Source organism: Oncorhynchus clarkii, chromosome 32 (assembly GCF_045791955.1).
Source record: "Oncorhynchus clarkii lewisi isolate Uvic-CL-2024 chromosome 32, UVic_Ocla_1.0, whole genome shotgun sequence".
Taxonomy (NCBI): domain Eukaryota; kingdom Metazoa; phylum Chordata; class Actinopteri; order Salmoniformes; family Salmonidae; genus Oncorhynchus; species Oncorhynchus clarkii.
In genome coordinates, this window is record NC_092178.1 from 16,573,361 (window position 1) to 16,599,426 (window position 26,066).

At 44.7% G+C, this 26,066-nt stretch overlaps 2 protein-coding genes and 1 pseudogene across 4 annotated transcripts; 2 read left to right on the forward strand and 1 right to left on the reverse strand.

Annotated features, from left to right (window-relative positions):
• The first annotated feature begins 651 nt into the window (after positions 1-651).
• On the forward strand, positions 652-3,111 carry LOC139391695 (calaxin-like; annotated as a pseudogene).
• An 11-nt stretch (positions 3,112-3,122) lies between these two features.
• Positions 3,123-5,038, reverse strand: LOC139391696 (RNA-binding protein 48-like). The gene is made up of 5 exons (XM_071139163.1): positions 4,888-5,038; positions 4,507-4,697; positions 4,188-4,333; positions 3,463-4,067; positions 3,123-3,363 (listed from the first exon to the last, which is right to left on the reverse strand). Exons 1-5 carry the CDS (start codon positions 5,008-5,010, stop codon positions 3,292-3,294), a joined length of 1,137 nt encoding a protein of 378 aa, XP_070995264.1. The 5' UTR covers positions 5,011-5,038; the 3' UTR covers positions 3,123-3,291.
• Positions 5,039-5,059: 21 nt separating this feature from the next.
• On the forward strand, positions 5,060-26,066 carry LOC139391697 (peroxisomal biogenesis factor 1). 3 transcript variants are annotated; one of them, XM_071139164.1, is made up of 24 exons: positions 5,060-5,354; positions 5,562-5,708; positions 5,812-5,895; positions 6,176-6,290; positions 6,534-7,282; positions 7,436-7,555; positions 7,711-7,834; positions 9,455-9,567; positions 9,680-9,765; positions 10,169-10,301; positions 10,541-10,637; positions 10,720-10,890; positions 11,039-11,193; positions 13,248-13,434; positions 14,448-14,614; positions 14,937-15,071; positions 15,419-15,483; positions 15,577-15,719; positions 19,469-19,572; positions 20,189-20,365; positions 24,376-24,612; positions 25,134-25,322; positions 25,421-25,551; positions 25,741-26,066. In XM_071139164.1, the coding sequence occupies exons 1-24, from the start codon at positions 5,247-5,249 to the stop codon at positions 25,823-25,825; spliced, it is 3,822 nt and encodes a 1,273-aa protein (XP_070995265.1). In that variant the 5' UTR covers positions 5,060-5,246; the 3' UTR covers positions 25,826-26,066. The 3 variants fall into 3 exon arrangements, with proteins under 3 accessions (XP_070995265.1, XP_070995266.1, XP_070995269.1); XM_071139165.1 differs by having other exon boundaries at positions 5,127-5,354; positions 5,542-5,708; XM_071139168.1 differs by lacking the exons at positions 24,376-24,612; positions 25,134-25,322; positions 25,421-25,551; positions 25,741-26,066 and adding an exon at positions 20,686-20,946 and having other exon boundaries at positions 5,127-5,354.

The window sequence follows — 26,066 nt, forward strand, 5'->3', positions numbered from 1 at the left end:
AGGGTTGATCCCATCATTCTGACCTCACAACTGCAGTCAAGCACCCAAGCTAACTGGCTAACGTTGGCTAGCTAAAGTACTTCCTGACACAAATGAGAGAACACCTCAGTGTGACCATTTTACTCAGCCTGTCAGAGCTGGTTAGGCTGTTTTCATGTTATCCAGAGCGTTGGTGACTGTAACTGTACTGCTGGCATCACTTTCATTACGCCAATGTTTGTTGACACCGGCCTTATTCAACGGGTGTTGAGCGTTCGTAAAGTCATCAGTTATTCTGGGCTCTGGCACACTCAGACAAGAGTGCTCTGAAATCGGAGAAGATAGCCAGAGTGAATGTATCATTCATGCTCCTCACTTTCTGAGTCATTACCTGTATTATACGTGCAGCTCTGTGCACGTGGATTGGAGTTACTATGGTAACAACATCAAGTAGCTAACGTTAGTTTTTAAAAAGGTTATTATGAACACAACAAATACAAAACAAAAAAAACAGAAATATACAAACAAGAGTACATAAACCTAACAAGGTTCCTTTTCAATTTGTTTAATAATGTAATGAAACAGCAGCGAGCAGACCTCGAACCGTCGACCTTCTAGCCCGAGATCCGGCGCGCTATTGACTGTGTCGCAAAAGCATGCTAGTGCGGCAGAGTCGATTTCCGCGCTTATAAATCCAGGGTCTTTTATACTTTTATGGTGCGTATTGCTTTTTTGTTTTTACATTTACTGATCATTTCAAAATAATATTTCAATTCTATCTTAAATAATGTGAAAAGGGGTTTGTTCTCTGCCCACTTCATTTTATGGACAAAGAATCTTCCATGAAAGATAAACAAATTGACAATGAAAGTTAAATCAGGGTCCACATTTGGTTCAAAATAAAACATAATATCAGAGTCTTTCAAATTAACATTAATAGTTGTTTCTTTTCAAATATAATCTTCTAACTCATACCAAAATCTTCTGACATAAGAGCAGTCCCAAAATAAATGGTCAAGAGTCTCTGGGTCACAATCACAAAATACACATTTGTTATCAATAGCTATTTTAAATCTGTGTATAATAAAGGTCTTTACAGGGTAGATTCTATGAATGAGTTTGTATGAAACTTCTTTCACCTTATTAGATATACAATATTTACCAGATAACAACGAACCTTTGTTCCAGTTCACTTGTCCTAGGGCTACATTCCAGTACATTTTAGCAGAGGGAATAGTAACATATTGACATAGTGTCCTTATATACATGTTATTACATTTATAGTTTAAAATGTCAATTCCTTCTAGTTGTATTGAGGCTACAAAATCCTCAACAGTTGCACTTGGAGTACTGTTACATTCTCCTAAAAGAAGAATAGCACCTTTAGGGACAGCTCTAACAACAATTTGATACTCCTCTGGAGTGAATGTAACATTGTGTGTTCTAATACATTCTGGATAATCATATAGTTGTCCATCATTATTCAATAATTGTTTAACCCAAATAATGTTTTCGTCAAACCAGTTCTGGAAAAACAGTAGCTAACGTTAGTGTTTATGTATCCACGGCTAGCTACGAGCCAACAATCCTGCCTCCTATCTACGATGTCTGAAATGTCTGCTATGAATAGAAAATTGATTCAGAATCTCGCTGAAACTCTTTCTAAACACGTCAAACACTGTAAGTATGAGTTTTGATAGCTAATGTCAGTTGGCAGAGAGTGTAGTCTATGTTGCGTCCTGAGATAGCTACGTTACAGTAACGGCTCGCAGAACTTCTTAGTAGCCAACTACCTAGTTTATTCTTCTCTGCATTTATCTAGCTACAGTAGCTATATATTTAATAACAAAACGTGCAAACAAAAGAAAAGTTAATAGCTATCTATTGTTGTCTAGCTCCTCCAACCAAAACTCACCTTCCATTGAACGTGTTGGCACCACTGTTTAGGTGACAGATGGGGGCGCTATAATCTTGCTTTGTTGAGATCATGTCAAGTATGTCCTGTGTTTATGCAAATTAATAAAAGCATATATCAGTCTACGTAAATTGAAATGATGCATATGGTAGCAGTACTAACACTAAACAGAAACGGAGTTTCTGATCTGACTATTCAATGGACTCCTGGGGGATCAGAGTGACAGGAGGATAGGGAATGGCCTGGACAGTGGGAAATTCAAGAATATTCCCCACAACACCTTTGGAATGACTGATGATATGATCATGGATAGAGGTAGGTGTGTGTCACTTTTGTCACATGAAACAGAATGTAAGCACCAAATAAAGTATGATACTGATGTGGTAAGGTATCACAAAAAAAATGGTATTATATTCCAGTCTTTTGTGCATTTGACAAGGACAACGACAGCTACGTCAGTGTGAAAGAGTGGACCGAGGGACTATCAGTCTTTCTCCATGGGACATAGGATGAAAAAATAAAGTTTAAGAAAGCTATAAAGTGTATCATGTAGGCTTTTCGACTGGTATCTACGATATTTCTACCCATGTATACAGTCCCATTAGGTTCACAGCTTTTATGTGTATGACTTGGGTACATTTCCCGGGAAGAGACGTTCCACATGCTGAAGAACAGCCTGATCAGACAGCCCACAGAGGAGGACCCAGACGAGGGCATCAAAGACCTGGTGGTGATCACGCTCAAGAAGATGGTAATGGCAAAATGTTTATCTTCATTTTCATCAGGTTAAACCAGGCTGAATGCTGTGCTACCTATTGTTTAACCTGCCAAGCTAACTTCATAGTACCCTGTGTTTACAATCACTGTTTAACTTGGCCACAATTGACCAATTCATGTTTCAGATTAAATATACTGTCTGAACATAAAATATCAATGAGCTGTTTCCTTCCTCAGGATCATGACAGCAGACTGTCCTATGCAGACTTTGAAAAGGCAGTGAGAGATGAAAATCTATTGCTTGAGGCTTTTGGAACCTGACTTCACGATGCCAAGGTGACCCTTGAAGTTAAGACTGTAAAAACAGTGTAATGACTTGTCTGTCTGGATTGGACAATATTTTGCCATTGTCTGACATGTTCTTTCCTTTTGTGTTACAGAGCATATTGGCATTTGAGCAGCATGCATTCCAGGATCCACTTGAGCGTTAAGGACATCACTAAGTTATTCATTTTCATAACACCATTTTTTATTTTTTTATAAACAAAAATCTTCTTATACACTGATGGGAAATGTAGAAATAAAACATGTTGAGAAAATATATTTGAATGGTGTAAATGTAGGAACTTGCTAATGTCCACCTCATTCCCTGTGAGAAGCAGTCTTTCAGGACAGGTCTGTTAGATTCTCCTCCGAGGCTTTGCTGACTTTGTCTTCTTCTCTGTTGGCTTGACTTCAGGAACTGATGCAACCTGAGAACAAGGAAAGAAATTAATTTACTGTAGTATCACTCTTCAATTGTATGAAATTGTGAGTGAACAATTTTAAGAAGCAAATGACCACGAACATACCTTTTTCAATGTATTTCTGATCATGTTGGCTGTTATGTTCAATGACTCGTCCGCCATATCCATCTTAGGCCGGTCTGGTAGTTTTGGTCCAATGAGGATTTCATTTTTGTCCACAAAGCCAAAAAGTGAGTCTTTATTAGTTTCTACTATTTTCCGTTTTCTGTTCTCCAAATGGGTGGTCCTCGGTACGAATCTTGGGGGTGCTGCAAGGGGTGGATTCTTACTCAGTCTTTTCACTATTCCTCTGTCTCCCCCAGAAGAGGAGGGAACACTGCTTATGTTGGGTTCCAGCTGCTGTTTAGTATTTATGGCATTATGCAATGACCCCATTTTGTCCTCTGTTGGAATAGTCCTGCATTGGTTTACCTGATAACTATACAACCGATCATAAGATGGGGCATGTCTGTAAGGAAGAAACTCCTGTGGGGGTAAAGGCAATAAGGGAAATCCTAAATAATGGCCTTGGTTGGTACTCGAAGTCTCTCCCTTATTGCTAGCATCACTGGATCTCTGATCATCACCTGAGGAAGTCCTGGCTGTGGTAGCAACTGTATCTGAAGACATGGGCTTTTTGCACTCTTCATCCCCGTGGTCCTGTTCCTTTGCTTCTCAACCGAAAAAGAAGAATCATATGTCAACTAACTACATCATAATAATCCTTTTTACATTGGGAATGACATACCAGAGATAGTTCTGATAATATTATACTAGCACAACATCTGTACTTTTATTTTGAGTCGTCCTGTTCACATATCGTCTCCTGTCTTGCAGCTTTAGTCTGGTGTCCTCCACCGTCTCATACTCTGGGGCATAGCACACATGTAGTAAACCTCCAAAGAAACTCTTCTCATCCATGTGCCGTTTGGCCGCCCTGAAACACAATTACTTTAAAGCATAACTGGCTGAGACGTGATCTACCAGCTGGTGTACAACTAGGGTAGATAAAACTAGGGCCTGAAGTTTTTCCTGACCAGCTTGCTTACATGGTCAGGGAAAACACCCATCCCTGTCTATCTCATCCTAACCTATAAAACCTGTCCTAACCTTGCACTGGTGAGTTTCTGGAACTTGATGAGGTAGACCTCTGTGAATTGCTCTGCAGGGTACTCATCCAGCACCCTGTACTCCTCCACAGCCCCGTACAGCGCAGAGAGCTCGATCAGTTCTGTCATCACCCCGATGGCTGGGACTCCTTGCAACATCAGGTAACGAGACTCCAAGTTGATGGTGTACACCTACAGGGGCAATATAGCACGGGTTAGAAATACAATTTATTGTATCTATCAATCAACCAAATACATTCGATGTCTAGCTATCTAGCTCACTTGGCCAAGTATTGAGCATGGATACAGCGAAATGCTGTATCCTGTATCCACGCTATATCCAGCATTTCGCTGCAGTTAAGGTAGGAAACGATATTCCTACCTTGACTGCTTTAGGTCTCCTCCCTTCTCTATACTTCGGTCGTGAGGGGCAAATCTTTTGCTGCTCATGATGTTTATAAACCTCTGGAGTGCTCCAACACGAGCTGTTGGTAAATCCTGCCATGTTTGCGAATTACAACAAGCACCAAACCGGAAGTAGTTTCCCAGACGACAATAATCGGATCTGAGCTCATCGAAGTCTCTGTGAAAAACAAAAAAGCAGATCAGCTACTTTTGCCTGCCAGACATAGCACCGAATCCCCAAGAGTACATTCACGTCGCTTAGCTAGCTAGCTACTAACAATATATTTCCATGCTCTGAAAAGGGACATTTTGATGATATTGTAAACATATTTAGTTATGTTGGGCAATCATGGCATCCAACCTGTCACTCTGATTTTCCACAACACGAAAAACTGTTTTCTTCACCTTCCTCCAAACTTGTTAAAACAGCTCTCTCTCCAAGACGTAAGCTATAAACTAGCTAGCTAGCTAACAGCTAGTTAGTGTTGTCTTTTAAGTTGTGTCAAATAATAACTATGCCAAACTATCAACAAACTACCGGTAGCTAACTTGCACTTGTAACCATTGCATGCCATTTCTTCTGGTCTGATCTGTAGTATGACATTTTCCCAACGTTTTTTTATGCAATTAGCTATCTTCTGTGTTATAAAGAACCAGGCCCTGGAGCTGTCCTGGGGTCATGATGCCCGTGTGTTCCTCAGCTGGACCAGAAGCAGAAGCCCTGCCAACCAGGAGGACCATAAAGTAGCGCTGAGCAGGCAACTGGGAGAGAAGCTTGGACTCAGAGATGGAGAGCAGGTAATGATGTCCCATTCACTAATTCTCTTGCCCATTCCCCAAACTCATCATGCCTTGATAACCCCACTTTTCCTGATTACTAACTCATGTTGGATGGTTTCAGGGCTTCTTGAGGTCGTGCCAGCAGGTACTGTCTGTACAGCAGGTGTTTGTGGAGCCACTCTCCTCTGACGACTGGGAAATCCTGGTGAGAACCTATAGAGAGGTCTTTGTACAGTATTGTGCAATAGGCAAGCTCACCCATCATAAACATTTAGTACCGTATGGTTTTAGTATAGCCTGGGAGTGTTGCCTGTGGGTTTATTCTTCATTCAACTCCTTTGTCGTTGTCATGCAACAGACAGCTACCCAGGCTATTTTTGATCCTTTGCTGTCAAAGCAAATTCAACATTGAAGAGCAACTGTCAATATGGTTCGTAAATGTACAGTCTGGGATGGGCAAATATTTAACCATGTCTTGTCCTCAGGAGCTCCACAGTGCAGAGCTGGAGCAGCAGCTCCTGGATCAGATTAGGGTGGTGTTTCCTGATGCAGTGTTTCCTGTGTGGGTGGACCAGAGAACAGTCATCTACATCAGAATCGGTCAGCACTGATTTTCACTTTTTACATTTTCTCAACATCTAACAGCTATGAACTCACCAGCTCCTATGTTATGACCAAAGAAACAGTTGATCAGAGGAGGCTGATTGGAGGAGCTATAGGAGGACGACAAGCTCATTGTAATTTCTGGAATGTAATTTCTGGCCATTACAATGAGCAGTCCTCCTATAGCTCCTCCTCTGCAGTTGATGTCATACTATCGTTCATACTCTTCTTCTTCTGCAGCTTCACTCACCCCAACTGTGCCGTACGGTCGATTAGAGCAGTTCACAGAGCTACACGTCTCTCCTAAAATCCGTGCTGGAAGTGAGGACCTCTCCTGCACTCCTTTTGGATCATCCTTATCCAATCAGAACATGCCCCTCCACAGACAGCCGAACTTTGACCTCTCACCCTCCTCCAGGTCCTCTCAGGAGTTCAGCGTTCAGGGGACTGGACTCCCTGTAGAACAACATCCTAACGCTGCTGCCCTCCAGAGCCCCCGGCAGTGGGGCGGGATAGCAGACGTAAAGAGCCTGGTCAGGTACATGCTAACAGGGAACTGTGACCCTGTGAGAGAGACTCCACCCATCCCCACCATCCCTGCCCTCCTCAGTGACTCAGTCTTCAGAGTGTGCAGAGCACCGCCCGTGTCTCCTGGCCCTCTGAGTGCCACCCATGGGGTTGCCCACATCCTGCCCTGGGGCCAGCAGATGGGAGGTAATATCAATGGAGGCCAGCCAGCTGTGACGTATGGCCTACTGTCCAAGGTGCTCTCTCCCAAGGAGGTGAGAGAGCGGGCTAAGCAGGCCATGGAAAAGAAGAAGAGTGGCGGGGCTGGTGGTGCTCCCCAGTCAGGTGGTGCTGGTGGGGCAGGAGACAGGGAGGAAAAAGAGGATGCCACTGTAGTCAAGGTGGTGTGTCACCTTACAGAGGGGCTGAAAGGGAAGCAGGGATCATCTAGAGAGGGAGAGCTCCACAGTGGAAGGGTCTGGGTGAGTACATGTACTGAAGCCATGGTCTAAACTCAAGTTGGACACGATGTAGGCCTAATCAAATGACCCATTCTACCCATGGTTTACAGGTTTGTCAGCCCTAACGTATTCATATTCATATGTATCCATGCCTCATACAGTTGTTTTTCTCAGATCCCACAATCCCTGGAAACTAGTCTTCATATCAACCCACACTCATCAGTGAGAATCAGGCCAATCAAGTCAACTCCTAAAGTAGCCACCAGTATCCACCTGCAGCCTTTACAACCACTGGTGAGTAACATTTATTTTTACATCATGTTATATCTCCAGAGCTTTGACATATTGGTACATTTGGAATACGCAATTCTATGCATTCTACTGTTCTATTCAGCCTAATCTTGTACTTTCCGTGTTGCTGTTTGACCCCTGCCCTGATGTCCTCCTAGCCTGCAGCAGAGAGTGAGGTGGAGATTCAGACTGCCTTCCTGGGTTGGCTGCACACCCAGAGCCACGAACCACTAGCCTGTCTGACCGGCCACTCCAACACCATCTTCCTACCTGCCACTGAAGGTACATATAGGTTGCATCACAAATGGCACCCTGTCCCCTTTATAGTGCACTATAAAAATAAAATCCAAGTTTATTGGTCATGTACCCACTTTAGCAGAAGTTATAGCGGCTGCAGTGAAATGTTTGTGTTACTAGCTTCTAACTGTGCAGTAAAATGTCGAACAAATACAGTGTTTTCAGAAAGTATTCACACCCCTTGACCTTTTTCACATTTTGTAGTGTTATAGTCTGAATTTAAGTTGTTTAATTTAGATTATGTGTCACTGATCTTCACACAGTACCCCATAATGTCAAAGTGGTATTTTGTTTGTAGAACCTTTTTGAAATTAATTCCAAATTTAAAGCTGAAATGTCTTGTCAGTAAGTTTTCAACCCCTTTGTTATGGAAAGCCTAAATAAAGGAGTAAAAATTAGCTTAAGTCAAATAATAAGTTGCATGGTCTCATTCTGTGTTCAATAATAGTGGTTAACATTATTTTTGAATGACTGCCTCATCTCTATATCCCACACATACAATTATCTGTAAGGTCCATCAATCGAGTAGTGAATTTCAAGCACCGATTCAACCACAAAGACCATGGAGGTTTTTCAATGCCTCGCAATCAAGGGCGCACCGCTTGGTAGATGGGTAAAAATAAAAAAAGCAGATGCTGCATATCACTTTGAGCATGGTGAAGTAATTAATTAGGCTTTGGATAGTGTGTCACTACAACGATACAGGCGTCCTTCCTAACTCAGTTGCCGGAGAGGAAGGAAACTGCTCAGGGATTTCACCATGAGGCCAATGGGGATTTTAAAATGGTTACACAGTTTAATGGTTGTGATATGAGAGCTAAGGATGAATCAACAACATTGTAATTACTCCATAGTACTAACCTAAATGACAGAGTGAAAAAATGAAGCCTGTACAGAATAAAACATCATCCAAAACATGCATCCTGTTTGCAACAAGGCACTTAAGTAATACTGCAAAAAAATGTGAGAAATAAATGTACTTTTTTTCCTGAATACAAAGTGATATGTTCAGGGAAAATCCAACACATCACTGAGTGCCACTCTTCATATTTTCAAACATGGTGGTGGCATGTTATGGGTCTGCTTGTCATTGGCAAGGACTAGGGATTTCTTTTTTTTAGGATAAAAAGAAACGGAATAGAGCTATAAGCACAGGCAAAATCCTAGAGGAGAACCTGGTTCAGTCTGCTTTCCAACAGACGCTGGGAGGCAAATTCACCTTACAGCAAGACAATAACCTAAAACACAAGGTCAAGTCTACACTGGAGTTGCTTACCACGGCGAAATTGAATGTGATATGATATTTCTTTATTTCATTATCAATAAATTTGCAAACATTTCTAAAAACATGTTTTCATGTTGTCATTGTGTAGATGGGTGAGAAACAAATCTATATTCATTTTTAATTCAGGCTGGAACACAACAATGTGGAATAAGTCAATGGGTATGAATACTGTCTGAAGGCACTGCACACAAATAATAAAAATGAAGAAATGTCAGAGGGAATAAGTCACTCTGTGATGGTTGGCAGCAGGTTCTTCAACCTCATCCAAAGTGTATGGAGTGCATTGTAAATGTAATACAATCTTGATCTTCTCACTTCAGGCAAGGTGGAGTTTGCTCTGACTGTGTTGAAGTCAGAACCTGAGCCGGAGAGTAAAGCACCTGACCAGTTGTTTCTGTTGGCTCCATGTGTGATACAGAAAACAGACATACAGGTACTAGTGACAAGCTTTGCTAACTCAGACTTCATACACTGAGTGTACAAAACATTAAGAATACCTTCCTAATATTGAGTCCCCCCCCCCCCCCCCTTCTCATGATGTCTAGGTTGTCAGGGAACCTGTAACTGTGCCTACAATGAAAGCCATGGGTGAGACACCTAATCAAGATCTACCCTCTCTCAGCAGTCTTGGGTAAACCACCAGATTCTTTACAGAACACATTAACCTGTTGAAGTGATAGCTGTGTGAGCCAAATTGATTTTTTATACTTTAACATCTCACAAACGGTATAGGATTTATGTTTTTGGTTGATTGTTGATTAATGGTAGCTGTTTTTATATTGGTCGAGTTCCAGGCCGACTACATTGCAGACGTGGCACACAACCATTGGTTGATGCAATGTAACATCATCCCACTGCGCAGTCGGGCAACAGACTGCCATATCAAATGATTTGCTTAGTTGACATGTCAAACCCCTATCCAGGCATAATGCGATCTGGCATGCATCTGCAATGTAGTCAGCCTGGTGCGCGGCCAAAGTGTATCATTGCCCTGCCATGATGTGACCTGTGTTCTCCTCTTGTGCTGTCCCCAGTGGTGTGGAGGAGCTGATCAGGACGGGGTTTGACTTCCTCTCCCACAGCCTGATGGGACGGCCTCTCTCCTGGGAGCTGGTGTCCACCGGCCAGGGCCTCCGGGGCGGAGCCCTACTCATCACAGGGGCCCGGGTATCCTCTGACCTCATGTCATCCTGTCAATCTTTCCCAGAAATCAGCAGGACTGATTCTGACATGATCTGAATGTCCAAGTCAGATCACATTGAGTTAAAACAGTTTTATCTTGATATTAAGGGCTAATATGTAGGTTAAAACAGATATCACTGCCAGCTGTAGTGACTCACTCAATCAGATTGTGGACTGTGAGCATTGGTGTGACTGTCCAGTGTGTGTTTTGTATTCCCTCACAGGGAAGTGGGAAGACGGCACTCTCCAGAGCTCTGTGTAGGAAAACTATGGAGGACCTGGATGCTCATGTGGAGGTGGTTGACTGCAAAAAGCTGAAAGGTGGGAGTTGGACCTTTCACTTATTGTGTCTGTGGTGATTTTTGACCATGATGATACAGTGTTGTTGTATAATGTTCTGCAGGGAAGAGAGCAGAGACCGTGAGGCAGATATTGGAAGAGGTTTTTGAACAGGCGGTGTGGAGACAGCCCTCTGTGGTCCTGCTGGATGACCTGGATCATGTGACGGGGGCACCGACCTCACCGGAACATGAACACGGACCAGAGGCTCTGCTAAGGCTGCACATTGCCCAGAGTATGATACTACACAACTGTGTGTCCATATCCGCATACGCGTCCGTGTGTGTGTGTTTCTTGTTCATAGACATCTAATATCTGTGTGTGTGTTGTGTGTTGTCCAGGTGTGTTGTGTGTTGTGACCCCTCCCTGTGTGTGTTGTCCAGGTCTAAGGGACATGGTACATGACGTGGTGGTGCGCTCCAGCCTGGTGTCTCTGGTCGTCAGCAGTCACAGTGAACATTCCCTCCACCCGTCACTCAGGGAGGTGCAGGGCTCCCACTTCCTCCAGGGCTTCATACACATCCAGCCTCCTGATCAGGTAACTGGGGTAGGGTCAAGTTGCCCCTCTGTGCTGATTTTGGGTCAGTTTAGCATTTCTACCTCTAATGGCTCAGGTTAGCATCGGGGGAGAATAAGCTAAACCTAGATCTGGGAACCACATCCATTTATCCAGCTTGACTTTGCGCTGGTTGCTAATGCTCTGAAATATCTATTTTGTCTTACCAGCAAAGTAGCAAGAAGTAACTGAATTAATATTTATTGGACATGATAGTATCTTTGTCGTTCTTGGACATGATCGTGTCTTTGTCGTTCATGGACATGATCGTGTCTTTGTCGTTCATGGACATGATCGTGTCTTTGTCGTTCATGGACAGGACAGTGTCTTTGTCGTTCATGGACAGGACAGTGTCTTTGTCGTTCTTGGACATGATAGTGTCTTTGTCGTTCATGGACATGATTGTGTCTTTGTCGTTCATGGACAGGACAGTGTCTTTGTCGTTCATGGACAGGACAGTGTCTTTGTCGTTCTTGGACAGGACAGTGTCTTTGTCGTTCTTGGACATGATCGTGTCTTTGTCGTTCATGGACAGGACAGTGTCTTTGTCGTTCATGGACAGGACAGTGTCTTTGTCGTTCATGGACATGACCGTGTCTTTGTCGTTCATGGACAGGACAGTGTCTTTGTCGTTCATGGACAGGACAGTGTCTTTGTCGCTACATGGCTACATGGACAGTGTCTTTGTCGCTACATGGACAGTGTCTTTGTCGCTACATGGACAGGACAGTGTCTTTGTCGCTACATGGACAGGACAGTGTCTTTGTCGCTACATGGACAGGACAGTGTCTTTGTCGCTACATGGACAGGACAGTGTCTTTGTCGCTACATGGACAGGACAGTGTCTTTGTCGCTACATGGACAGGACAGTGTCTTTGTCGCTACATGGACAGGACAGTGTCTTTGTCGCTACATGGACAGGACAGTGTCTTTGTCGCTACATGGACAGGACAGTGTCTTTGTCGCTACATGGACAGGACAGTGTCTTTGTCGCTACATGGACTGGACAGGACAGAGTCTTTGTCGCTACATGGACTGGACAGGACAGAGTCTTTGTCGCTACATGGACAGGACAGTGTCTTTGTCGCTACATGGACAGGACAGTGTCTTTGTCGCTACATGGACAGGACAGTGTCTTTGTCGCTACATGGACAGCATATTTGTCGCTACGTGGACAGCGTATTTGTCGCTACGTGGACAGCGTATTTGTCGCTACGTGGACAGCGTCTTTGTCGCTACGTGGACAGCGTCTTTGTCGCTACGTGGACAGCGTCTTTGTCGCTACGTGGACAGCGTCTTTGTCGCTACGTGGACAGCGTCTTTGTCGCTACGTGGACAGCGTCTTTGTCGCTACGTGGACAGCGTCTTTGTCGCTACGTGGACAGCGTCTTTGTCGCTACGTGGACAGCGTCTTTGTCGCTACGTGGACAGCGTCTTTGTCGCTACGTGGACAGTGTCTTTGTTGCTACGTGGACAGGACAGTGTCTTTGTTTCTACATGGACAGTGTCTTTGTTGCTACATGGACAGTGTCTTTGTTGCTACGTGGACAGCGTCTTTGTTGCTACGTGGACAGCGTCTTTGTTGCTACATGGACAGCGTCTTTGTTGCTACATGTATCTTTCTAATAATGTGTATTACATAGTTATGTCTCGCTTTGTGACTGTCGAGTAATTTGTGCAAAGGCGTCATCTTGACCTTTGTGATAATAATTATGCCAGACTGTTAATGTGGACCATCTGTAAACAGTTAATGTGGACCATCTGTAAACAGTCAATGTGGACCATCTGTAAACAGTCAATGTGGACCATCTGTAAACAGTCAATGTGGACCATCTGTAAACAGTCAATGTGGACCATCTGTAAACAGTTCATGTGGACCATCTGTCAGCGTAGCATTTTTATTTTTGATATTTTCTGGAAAAGGACCTGTAAGTAAGCATTTCACTGTTAGTCAACACCTGATGTTTATGAAGAATGTGACAAGTAAAATGAGATTAGATTTGATATGTATTGTGACTGTGTTGTCTGCCTGTCAGGCCCAGAGAGGAGAGATCCTGCGCTGTCTGATCCTCAGTAAGACTGCTGTATCCAAGGAGACCCTACACACGCTCGACCTGGGGATTATTGCCAAGGAAACAGAGGGCTACCTGCCCCGTGACCTGGCCCTGCTGCTAGAGAGGGCCATCCATGCCAACGCCCTACACAGGGCACGCAGCACCCAGGGTTGGTAACCTATCTATTCCAGTCCCTACACAGGGCACGCAGCACCCAGAGTTGGTAACCTATTTATTCCAGTCCCTACACAGGGCACGCAGCACCCAGGGTTTGTAACCTATCTATTCCAGTCCCTACACAGGGCACGCAGCACCCAGGGTTGGTAACCTATCTATTCCAGTCCCTACACAGGGCACGCAGCACCCAATCTATCCCAGTCCCTACACAGGGCACGCAGCACCCAGGGTTAGTAACCTATCTATTCCAGTGCCTACACAGGGGATGCCTCAGGGCAGTGACTGGGGACACTGCCCTGTGTAGGGTGCCGTCTTTCGGATGGGATATTAAACGGGTGTCCTGACTCTCTGAGGTCATTAAAGATCCCATGGCACTTATCGTAAGAGTAGGGGTGTTAACCCTGGTGTCCTGGCTAAATTCCCAAGCTGTCCCTAATCGTCCCCAGCTTACAATTGGCTCATGCATCTCCCTCCTCTCCCCTGTAACTATTCCCCAGGTCATTGCTGTAAATGAGAACGTGTTCTCAGTCAACTTGCCTGGTAAAATAAATAAATACAAATCTATCCCAATCTCTACACGGGACACAACGCCCAGGGTTAGTACCCTATCTATCCCATTCCCTACACAGGGGACACAGCTCCCAGGGTTAGTACCCCATCTATCCCATTCCCTACACAGGGGACACAGCACCCAGGGTTAGTACCCAATCTATCTATCCTACTAGCTTTTGGCCCATATATAAAACTATCTCTGTTTGTGGCATCCTTCCGATTCCTAAAAATGACCTTGAATTAGTAAACAAAGGCTATAGATATTTCAGTCACACCAAAACCATAACACACATCTCCCAACTTCAATCACAAACCACTAAGACAAAATGAACAACACATGGTTATCACATGCAATGACTACAGTAATAGAGTACTGTACTTGTTTGTCCATTGAAATGAGAATCAGTCCTTATTGTAACGTCGTGTACTCTCTGTGTCTTCTCCTCGTCCCAGGAGTGTGTCTGTCGTGGAGGGATTTTGTGCAGGCTCTGAAGGGCTTCACCCCTCCCACTCTGTGGGGGGCTCAGCTGCAGAGCCCCAGTGGTGCAGGCCTTGAGAGGGTAGGGGGACTGCATCAAGTACGCCAGTTACTCATGGACACCATCCTGCTACCGGCCAAGGTGAATATCACTAGCCTGGTCCCAGATCTGTGTGTGTTGTCTTGCTAACTCCTATAGTGAGCGTGACTGATCTGGGATCAGGTCAGTACAAATCTCACAGGAAGACCAGGTTGTTATTGTACCAGAAAAATGTTTCTCAATTACTTACCCAGGTTATACAGTATACAGGACAGGTTGGATGAATCCATTAATTGGTGCTGCTGTAGAACCTTGTCTCAGAGCTTTGGTGGAGCTGTTCGCCTATAGAATTTGATATGAGGTACTTGGTGTGTTATTGGATAGTCGCCCATCTCCCACTCATGTCAGTCTTTGTATGTTCCAGTATCCGGTGCTCTTCTCCAGCCTTCCCATCCGGCAGCGCTCAGGACTTCTGCTGTACGGCGCTCCAGGCACTGGGAAAACTCTGCTGGCTGGTGCCGTGGCCAAGGAGAGTGGAATGAACTTCATCAGTATCAAGGTGGGTTTGAAATGTACCAGGACCCGTCTCAAATCGCACCCTATTGCCTATATAGTGCACTACTTTTGACCAGGGACCATAGGGTAGTAGTGCACTATGTAGTGAATAGGGTGCCATTTGTGTTCACAGCCCCAGTATCGGTCACTAGATATATAAATGCTTAAAGGCCGGGTTTCTGTACAGCACTTTGAGAGATCTGCTGATATAAAAAGGGCTTTAGAAATACATTTGATTGATTGAAATACGTTCTAATACAAGAATACATGGTGAGCGTTTACACTGGGAACTTATTGTTGCATGGTTTCATTGAGTCGCATATTAGTGTGTTTTTTAAATACTGTTTTCAGGGTCCCGAACTCCTCAGCAAGTACATTGGAGCCAGTGAGCAGGCTATCAGAGACGTCTTCCAGAGGTGTGTGCACTTTGCTACACAATACTGTAACCATAGCTACAAACGGTGCTGGTGTAGTGTTAACCTATACTATGTGTTTCTGTTCCCCTGCAGAGCCCAGGCTGCTAAGCCCTGCATCCTGTTCTTTGATGAGTTTGACTCCTTGGCACCCAGGAGGGGTCACGACAACACCGGGGTCACTGACCGGGTGGTCAACCAGCTACTGACCCAGCTGGATGGGGTGGAGGGACTACAGGGTATGGAGAGAGGAGGGCGGCATCTAGAACAGACACTGCTGTCATATGTTTAACATACATTTCATTAGGCTTTGCTTAGTCGGCTTGATTTAGTTTTATGATATACTTTCATTTTTTATATATTTAGACAAATTAACAGGGCACGCAGCACCCAGGGTTAGTACCCGATCTATCCCAGTCCCTACACAGGGGACACATCACCCAGGGTTAGTACCCTATCCATCCCAGTCCCTACACAGGGGACACATCACCCAGGGTTAGCACCCTATCCATCCCAGTCCCTACACAGGGGACACATCACCCAGGGTTAGCACCCTATCTATCGCAGTCCCTACACAGGGGACGCATCACCCAGGGTTAGCACCCTATCTATCCCAGTCCCTACACAGGGGACACATCACCCAGGGTTAGCACCCTATCTATCCCAGTCCCTACACAGGGGACACATCACCCAGGGTTAGCATCCTATCTATCGCAGTCCCTACACAGGGGACACATCACCCAGGGTTAGCACCCTATCTATCCCAGTCCCTACACAGGGGACACATCACCCAGGGTTAGCACCCTATCTATCCCAGTCCCTACACAGGGTTAGTACCCGATTTCCAAGATGGCACCGGAGGAGATGGCCACCGTTTTACAGTCTCCTAACCAATTGTGTTATTATGTGGGGTTTTTCGTGATATTTGTAAGTTCTTTGTACATAATGTTTCTGCAACCGTATTTTACGTCAGAAAAGAGCTTCTAGATATCAGGACAGCGATCACTACCTCGGATTAGACAAAGAGCTTCTGGATATCAGGACAGCGATCACTCACCTCGGATTAGACAAAGAGCTTCTAGATATCAGGACAGCGATCACTCATCTCGGATTAGACAAAGAGCTTCTGGATATCAGGACAGCGATCACTCACCTCGGATTAGACAAAGAGCTTCTGGATATCAGGACAGTGATCACTCACCTCGGATTAGACAAAGAGCTTCTGGATATCAGGACAGAGATCACTCACCTCGGATTAGACAAAGAGGTTCTGGATATCAGGACAGCGATCACTCACCTCGGATTAGACAAAGAGCTTCTGGATATCAGGACAGCGATCACTCACCTCGGATTAGACAAAGAGCTTCTGGATATCAGGACAGCGATCACTCACCTCGGATTAGACAAAGAGCTTCTGGATATCAGGACAGCAATCACTACCTCGGACTAGACAAAGAGCTTCTAGATATCAGGACAGCGATCACTCACCTCGGATTAGACAAAGAGTTTGTGGATATCAGGACAGCAATCACTCACCTCGGATTAGACAAAGAGCTTCTGGATATCAGGACAGCGATTACTACCTCGGACTAGACAAAGAGCTTCTGGATATCAGGACAGCGATCACTCACCTCGGATTAGACAAAGAGCTTCTGGATATCAGGACAGCGATCACTCACCTCGGATTAGACAAAGAGCTTCTGGATATCAGGACAGCGATCACTCACCTCGGATTAGACAAAGAGCTTCTGGATATCAGGACAGCGATCACCCACCTCGGATTAGACAAAGAGCTTCTAGATATCAGGACAGCGATCACTCACCTCGGATTAGACAAAGAGTTTGTGGATATCAGGACAGCAATCACTCACCTCGGATTAGACAAAGAGCTTCTGGATATCAGGACAGCGATTACTACCTCGGACTAGACAAAGAGCTTCTGGATATCAGGACAGTGATCACTCACCTCGGATTAGACAAAGAGCTTCTGGATATCAGGACAGCGATCACTCACCTCGGATTAGACAAAGAGCTTCTGGATATCAGGACAGCGATCACTCACCTCGGATTAGACAAAGAGCTTCTGGATATCAGGACAGCGATCACTCACCTCGGATTAGACAAAGAGCTTCTGGATATCAGGACAGCGATCACTCACCTCGGATTAGACAAAGAGCTTCTGGATATCAGGACAGCAATCACTACCTCGGACTAGACGAAGAGCTTCTAGATATCAGGACAGCGATCACTCACCTCGGATTAGACAAAGAGTTTGTGGATATCAGGACAGCAATCACTCACCTCGGATTAGACAAAGAGCTTCTGGATATCAGGACAGCGATTACTACCTCGGACTAGACAAAGAGCTTCTGGATATCAGGACAGCGATCACTCACCTCGGATTAGACAAAGAGCTTCTGGATATCAGGACAGCGATCACTCACCTCGGATTAGACAAAGAGCTTCTGGATATCAGGACAGCGATCACTCACCTCGGATTAGACAAAGAGCTTCTGGATATCAGGACAGCGATCACTCACCTCGGATTAGACAAAGAGCTTCTGGATATCAGGACAGCGATCACTCACCTCGGATTAGACAAAGAGCTTCTGGATATCAGGACAGCGATCACTCACCTCGGATTAGACAAAGAGCTTCTAGATATCAGGACAGCGATCACTCACCTCGGATTAGACAAAGAGCTTCTGGATATCAGGACAGTGATCACTCACCTCGTATTAGACAAAGAGCTTCTGGATATCAGGACAGCGATAGGGAAAAACCATAGGGAAAAAATTCTAGATCACCTGTACTCCACACACAGAGACGCGTACAAAGCTCTCCCTCGCCCTCCATTTGGTAAATCCGACCACAACTCTATCCTCCTGATTCCTGCTTACAAGTAAAATTTAAAGCAGGAAGCACCAGTGACTCGGTCTATAAAAAAGTGGTCAGATGAAGCAGATGCTAAACTACAGGACTGTTTTGCTATCACAGACTGGTACATGTTCCGGGATTCTTCCGATGACATTGAGGAGTACACCACATCAGTCACTGGCTTTATCAATAAGTTCATCGAGGACATCATCCCCACAGTGACTGTACGTACATACCCCAACCAGAAGCCATGGATTACAGGCAACATTCGCACTGAGCTAAAGGGTATAGCTGCCTCTTTCAATGTGCGGGACTCTAACCCGGAAGCTTGCAAGAAATCCCGCTATGCCCTGCGACGAACCATCAAACAGGCATAGCGTCAATACAGGGCTAAGATTGAATCATACTACACCGGCCCCCGACACTCGTCGGATGTGGCAGGGCTTGCAAACTATTACAGACTACAAAAGGAAGCACAGCCGCGAGCTGCCCAGTGACGCGAGCTGCCTAGTGACACGAGCCTACCAGACGAGCTAAATCACTTCTATGCTCGCTTCGAGGCAAGCAACACTGGCTAACCGGGCTATCTGCATTGTGTCCCACCGCCCGCCAACCCCTCTTTTTACGCTTCTGCTACTCTGTTCATCATATGTACATACTACCTCAATAAGCCTGACTAACAGGTGTCTGTGTATAGACTTGCTACTCTTTTTTTCAAATGTCTTTCTACTGTTGTTTTATTTCTTTACTTACCTACACACACACACACACCTTTTTTTGCCACCATTGGTTAGCGCCTGTAAGTAAGCATTTCACTGTAAGGTTTACACCTGTTGTATTCGGTGCACGTGACAAATAAACTTTGATTTGATCTATCTATCCTACTAGCTTTTGGCCCATTCCATTAGGCTTTGCTTAGTCGGCTTGATTTAGATTTATGATATACTTAAATGTATATATTTAGACAAATTAACAGTACAGTCATTTTACCAGCACTATCATTTTAGTGAGTAATGTTCCTTTTGCTTAGCGGTTTGCTTGTCTAATGTTTCCCTCTCTCTCTCTCTGTGTGTGTGTGTGTGTGTGTGTGTGTGTGCGTGCTTGCGTCCAGGTGTGTATGTCCTGGCTGCCACTAGTCGTCCAGACTTGATAGACCCTGCCCTGCTGAGGCCTGGCCGCCTGGACAAGTCTCTCTACTGTCCCCCTCCTGACCAGGTCTGGACCACACTCAGTCCTATATAGTCTCTACTGTCCCCCTCCTGACCAGGTCTGGACCACACTCAGTCCTATATAGTCTCTACTGTCCCCCTCCTGACCACACTCAGTCCTATAGTCTCAACTGTCCCCCTCCTGACCACACTCAGTCCTACAGTGCCTTGCGAAAGTATTCGGCCCCCTTGAACTTTGCGACCTTTTGCCACATTTCAGGCTTCAAACATAAAGATATAAAACTGTATTTTTTTGTGAAGAATCAACAACAAGTGGGACACAATCATGAAGTGGAACGACATTTATTGGATATTTCAAACTTTTTTAACAAATCAAAAACTGAAAAATTGGGCGTGCTAAATTATTCAGCCCCTTTACTTTCAGTGCAGCAAACTCTCTCCAGAAGTTCAGTGAGGATCTCTGAATGATCCAATGTTGGCCGAATACTTTCGCAAGGCACTGTATATAGTCTCAACTGTCCCCCTCCTGACCACACTCAGTCCTATATAGGGCCAATGATACACTAGTGCACTATGTTTGGAATAGCGTGTAATTTGGGACCCAGACTTTTGAGTGATTGTATGTTATATTTAACCCGATGGTCCCCCCCCCCCCCCCCCAGGAGGCGCGTGTAGAGATCCTGAGGGCTCTGAGCCACTCGGTTCCCCTGGCTGACGATGTGGACCTGGAGCAGATGGCCGGGGCCACGGACACGTTCACTGGCGCTGACCTGAAGGCCCTGCTGTACAATGCCCAGCTAGAGGCCATCCACAGCAGCCTGGGGCCCAGCCTGCTGCACGTGAGTCATTCTGCCACCAGGGGGCGCTGTGGATCTATTGGTAGAGATGCACTACAGCAATGTATGATATTCAGTCAGTTATTGGTTCTAACACCATAGCTTCAGTAGAGAGGACTATGGATTTAATAGTAGAACTACATGGATTTATGTCATTAATCTTTTTGGGATAGGGGCAGCATTTTCACTTTTGGATGAATAGTGTGCCCAGAGTGAACTGCCTCCTACTCTGTCCCAGATGCTAATATATGCATATTATTAGTATTGGATAGAAAACACTCTGAAGTTTCTAAAACTGTTTGAATGATGTCTGTGTATATCAGAACTCATATGGCAGGCGAAAACCTGAGAAATATCCAACCAGGAAGTGGGACATCTGAGGTTTGTAGTTTTTCAAAGCTTGACCTACCGAATACACATTGAGATATGGATGAGGTTGCACTTCCTAGTGCTTCCACTAGATGTCAACCATCTTTAGAAACTGGTTTGAGGATTCTACTATTCAGCAGGGGCTCATGAGACCTCTTTGAGTCAGTGGTCTGGCAGAGAGCCTTGGTCTCATGACGCGCGCTCCCGACAGAGTTACCTCTCGTTCCAGTGCTTTTCTTCAGACAAAGAAATTCTCCGGTTCGAACATTGATGTTTTATGTTAAAAACATCCTAAAGATTGATTCCATACATCGTTTGACATGTTTCTAAAGGACTGTAACAAAACGTTTAGAGTTTTTGTCTGGACAAAGTGCCTGCGCCTCATGAAGATGGATTACTGGGCTGAACACACTAACAACAAGTGGCTATTTGGACATAAATGAGGGACTTTATGGAACTTTATGGAACAAATCAGTCATTTATTGTCGAGGTGGGATTCCTGGGAGTGCCTTCTGATGAAGATCATCAAAGGTAAGTGAATATTTATGGTGTAATTTCTAACTTTGCTGACTCCAAAATGGCTGATATTCCTCTGGCTGTTTTGGGTTCCGAGCGTCGTTCTCAGATTGTGCTTTTTCCATAAATCTGACACAGAGGTTGCATTAAGGAGAAGTCTATCTTTAATTCTGTGAATAACAGTTGTATCTTTTATCAATGTTTATTATGAGTATTTCTGCAAAATCACCGGATGTTTTGGAATCAAAACATTACTGCACGTAACGCGCCAATGTAAACTGAGATTTTTGGATATAAATATGCACATTATCAAACAAAACATACATGTATTGTGTAACATAATGTCCTATGAGTGTCATCTGATGAAGATCATCAAAGGTTAGTGATTCATTTGATCTATATTTCAGATTTTTGTGACTGCTCTCTTTGGCTGGAAAATGGCTGTGTGTTTTTGTGACTTAACTCTGACCTAACATAATCATATGTTGTCTTTTGCTGTAAAGCATTTTTTAAATCGGACACGATGGGTAGATTAACAAGATGTTTATCTTCCACTTACATATTTCTGAAAAATATTTTTGAATTTTGAGCGCTGCCTTTTCAGCGGAATGTTGTTGAGGGGGTTCCGCCTGCCCTAAAAGGTTAACAGGGTAATTCATTTTAATTATTAATTTTACTTTGAATGAATGGTAGAGCTAAATGGATCTGTAAAAGTAACCAACAGAAAGATCTGCTGGGCTCACTGTGAAGGACCAATAATCATTTGAGGTTTCTGGCAGTGGAGGCTGGTGGGAGGAGCTATAGGAGGACGTACTCCTTGTAATGGCTGGAATGGAGTCAAACATGGTATCCATATGTTTGATACCGTTCCATTTAGTCCATCCCAGACATTACAATGAGCCCGTACTCCTATACAGTGCATTTGAAAAGTATTCAGACTAGAGGTCGACCGATTAATCGGAATGGCCGATTAATTAGGGACGATTTCAAGTTTGAATAACAATTGGAAATCGGTATTTTTGGACACGGATTTGGACGATTATTTATTTTTAATCTTTATTTAACTAGGCAAGTCAGTTAAGAACACATTCTTATTTTCAATGACGGCCTAGGAACGGTGGGGTAACTGCCTTGTTCAGGGGCAGAACGACAGATTTTTACCTTGTCAGTTCCAAGATTCAATCTTGCAACCTTACGGTTAACTAGTCCAACGCTCTAACCACCTGCCTCTCATTGCACTCCACGAGGAGCCTGCCTGTTACGCGAATGCAGTAAGCCAAGGTAAGTTTCTAGCTAGCATTAAACTTATCTTATAAAAACAATCAATCAATCATAATCACTAGTTAACTACACATGGTTGATGATATTACTAGTTTATCTAGCATGTCCTGCATTGCATATAATCAATGTGGTGTGTATCGTTGCTCCAATGTGTACCTAACCATAAACATCAATGCCTTTCTTAAAATCAACACACAGAAGTATATATTTTTAAACCTGCATATTTAGCTAAAATATATCCAGGTTAGCAAGCAATATTAACCAGGTGAAATTGTGTCACTTCTCTTGCGTTCATTGCACGCAGAGTCAGTGTATATGCAACAGTTTGGGCCGCCTAATTTGCCAGAATTTTACGTAATTATGACATAACATTGAAGGCTGTGCAATGTAACAGGAATATTTAGACTAATGGATGCCACCCGTTAGATAAAATACAGAACGGTTCCGTATTTCACTGAAAGAATAAACGTCTTGTTTTCGAGGTGATAGTTTCCGGATTCGACCTAAGGCTCGTATTTCTGTATGTTATTATGTTATAACTAAGTCTATGGTTTGATAGAGCAGACTGACTGAGCGGTGGTAGGCAGCAGCAGGCTCGTAAGCATTCATTCAAACAGCACTTTTGTGCGTTTTGCCAGCAGCTCTTCGCTGTGCTTCAAGCATTGAGCTGTTTATGACTTCAGGCCTATCAACTCTCGAGATTAGGCTGGTGTAACCGATGTGAAATGGCTAGCTAGTTAGCGGGGTGCGTGCTAATAGCGTTTCAAACGTCACTCGCTCTGAGACTTGGAGTGGTTGTTCCCCTTGCTCTGCATGGGTAACGCTGCTTCGAGGGTGGCTGTTGTCGATGTGTTCCTGGTTCGAGCCCAGGTAGGAGCGAGGAGAGGGAAGGAAGTTATACTGTTACACTGGCAATACTAAAGTGCCTATGAGAACATCCAGTAGTCAAAGGTAGTCAAACTTCTCTCTCTCCCTCCAGAACCAGTAAACCTCTCCTCTCTATCCCTCCAGGACCAGTAAACCTCTCCTCTCTCTCCCTCCAGAACCATTAAATCTCTCCTCTCCCTCCGGAACCAGTAAACCTCTCCTCTCTATCCCTCCAGGACCAGTAAACCTCTCCTCTCTATCCCTCCAGGACCAGTAAACCTCTCCTCTCTATCCCTCCAGAACCAGTAAACCTCTCCTCTCTATCCCTCCAGGACCAGTAAACCTCTCCTCTCTCTCCCTCCAGAACCATTAAACCTCTCCTCTCCCTCCGGAACCAGTAAACCTCTCCTCTCTCTCCCTCCAGAACCAGTAAACCTCTCCTCTCTATCCCTCTCTCCCTCCAGGACCAGTAAATCTCTCCTCTTTATCCCTCTCTCCCTACAAAACCAGGAAACCTCTCCTCCCTCTCTCCCTACAGAACCAGTAAACCTCTCCTCTCTATCCCCCTCTCCCTCCAGGACCAGTAAACCTCTCCTCTCTCTCCCTCCAGAACCAGTAAACTTCTCCTCTCTATCCCTCTCTCCCTCCAGGACCAGTAAACCTCTCCTCTCTCTCCCTCCAGAACCAGTAAACCTCTCCCCTCTCTCCCTCCAGAACCAGTAAACCTCTCCTCTCTATCCCTCTCTCCCTTCAGGACCAGTAAACTTTTCCTCTCCTCCCTCCCTCCAGAACCAGTAAACCTTTCCTCTCTCTCCCTTCAGGACCAGTAAACCTCTCCTTTCTCCCTCCAGAACCAGTAAACCTCTCCCTCTCTCTCTCCAGGACCAGTAAATCTCTCCTCTCTCTCCCTCCAGAACCAGTAAACCTCTCCTCCCTCTCTCCCTCCAGGACCAGTAAACCTCTCCCCTCTCTCCCTCTAGGACCTGGGGTCGGGTTCGGACAGCGACATAAGCCTGTCCTCCATGATCTTTCTGAACCACAGCAGTGGGTCTGATGACTCAACTGGGGAAGGGGAGAGAGGGTGCGGGCTGGACCACTCCATGGTGCTGCTGGACCTCAGTGACGTCCCCCCTGAGGACCCCCGTGGTAACATCTGGAGGCTGTACTTCGGCAGCTCCTTTGAGTCCGAGCTGGGCAACCCTTCCCCCTCAGGACTGGTGAGATGATGGTCTGCGTCCCAAACAGCACCTTGTTCTCTTATGTAGTGAAGTACATTTTAAACAGGGTCCTATGGGGCCATAGGGTACTAGTCAAACGTAGTGCATGATATTGGGCATAGGGTGCCATTTGGGACACAATATTATGATTGATTGTCCAATCAATCACATAGTGTCATGGAAAGGGAACTAGCAGGATGAGAATAGTGTAATATGGAAAGAACCGTGTAGGGTAACACTTTTTTTTGGATAGTATGACCATCCATAGGTCTATATGGGACTATCTAAGCAACTGCTCGCTAACAATAAGGGTTAGTGGATAGTTAGTTGAAATGTTGTTGACAGTTATTGAACATCTACAAACCATCTTCTTGGGACTATCCAAATGAAGTGTTACCCCTTATAGACCTACAAGTTATTAGCAACATTAGCTAATATTTTTAAATGCCATGTACTTCTTTATGTGGAGAGCTCCGTCTAAAGCTGTGTTATTCTCACCCTCCCTTTGTCTGTCCCCCTAGAACTCCCAGGGTGTCTCGGGGCCCAACTCTAATGACCTGACCGGTGCGTCGGTCAGAGACCCTGGCTTCTCCCACCCCCCGGCCTATATGTCCTCTCTACAGGATGGCTACGAGGAGCTCAGCCATGAGCAGCTAGACCGCCTCCGTCTGGAAATCAGCAACATCAAGAGCAACTACAGACGAGCTACTGTCAGTACTTTATCTAGAATAGTAACTCTGTTTATAAAGCACTTTTCATACATTCATCTCAAAGCACTAGTAACTGTAGGAGGTGTTTGTCTGTGCAGGAGGACAGTGTCCCGGTCCAGGGTGGCCCCATCAGGACAGGTCTGCTCCTGTGTCAGGCCCACCTCACCTCAGCCCTGAATGCCACCAGAGCCTCCCTCAACAAGCAGGACTGGAGGAGGTACACTGACCTGTGAGTAGTACTGCAGTACATCGATCAATTTCTCAGGAAATCAAAACACCAAATATATATGCATACCCACCAGCCACTGCGGTGTCTCATGATGAGTTCTGCTTTTGGTGGCCAGCACCCCCATCAAAGTTTCCCATCCCTGGTATAAAGAATTTTTCTTTCCAGCCTTGTTGTTTTCTGTTTCATCAGGTATGAGTCCTTTGGAGCTTCGGGAGAAGGAAAGTCTCAGAGCAGAGTGACGTTCAAACCCGGCCAAAGAGTAACGCTCGCTTAATGACACGTGTATGTCTATCTGTTAATTTTGACCTTAATTTAATGGTCATTTTGTAATTTAGCCATTTTTATTTAATGTATCTGCTACATAATATAAATCAATGCGCACGTATGCATATAAATGTAAATATGATTGTATGATACAGACATATTGACTATTAATGTTTCCAATAAAATTATCATGGAAAAAAACATGGACAATGTATCACAAATTAAACAATTAGCATTATGATATTACTTCA

Excerpts from the sequence above, each read along its gene's own strand:
- LOC139391696 (XM_071139163.1), bottom strand. The coding sequence starts at position 5,010 with ATGGCAGGATTTACCAACAGCTCGTGTTGGAGCACTCCAGAGGTTTAT. Across the intron at positions 4,698-4,887 it reads GGAGACCTAAAGCAGTCAAG|GTGTACACCATCAACTTGGA; the intron begins GTAGGAATATCG and ends TTGCCCCTGTAG. Across the intron at positions 4,334-4,506 it reads CAGAAACTCACCAGTGCAAG|GGCGGCCAAACGGCACATGG; the intron begins GTTAGGACAGGT and ends ATTGTGTTTCAG.
- LOC139391697 (XM_071139164.1), top strand. The coding sequence starts at position 5,247 with ATGTTGGGCAATCATGGCATCCAACCTGTCACTCTGATTTTCCACAAC. Across the intron at positions 11,194-13,247 it reads ACATCCAGCCTCCTGATCAG|GCCCAGAGAGGAGAGATCCT; the intron begins GTAACTGGGGTA and ends TCTGCCTGTCAG. Across the intron at positions 15,072-15,418 it reads TGAACTTCATCAGTATCAAG|GGTCCCGAACTCCTCAGCAA; the intron begins GTGGGTTTGAAA and ends TACTGTTTTCAG.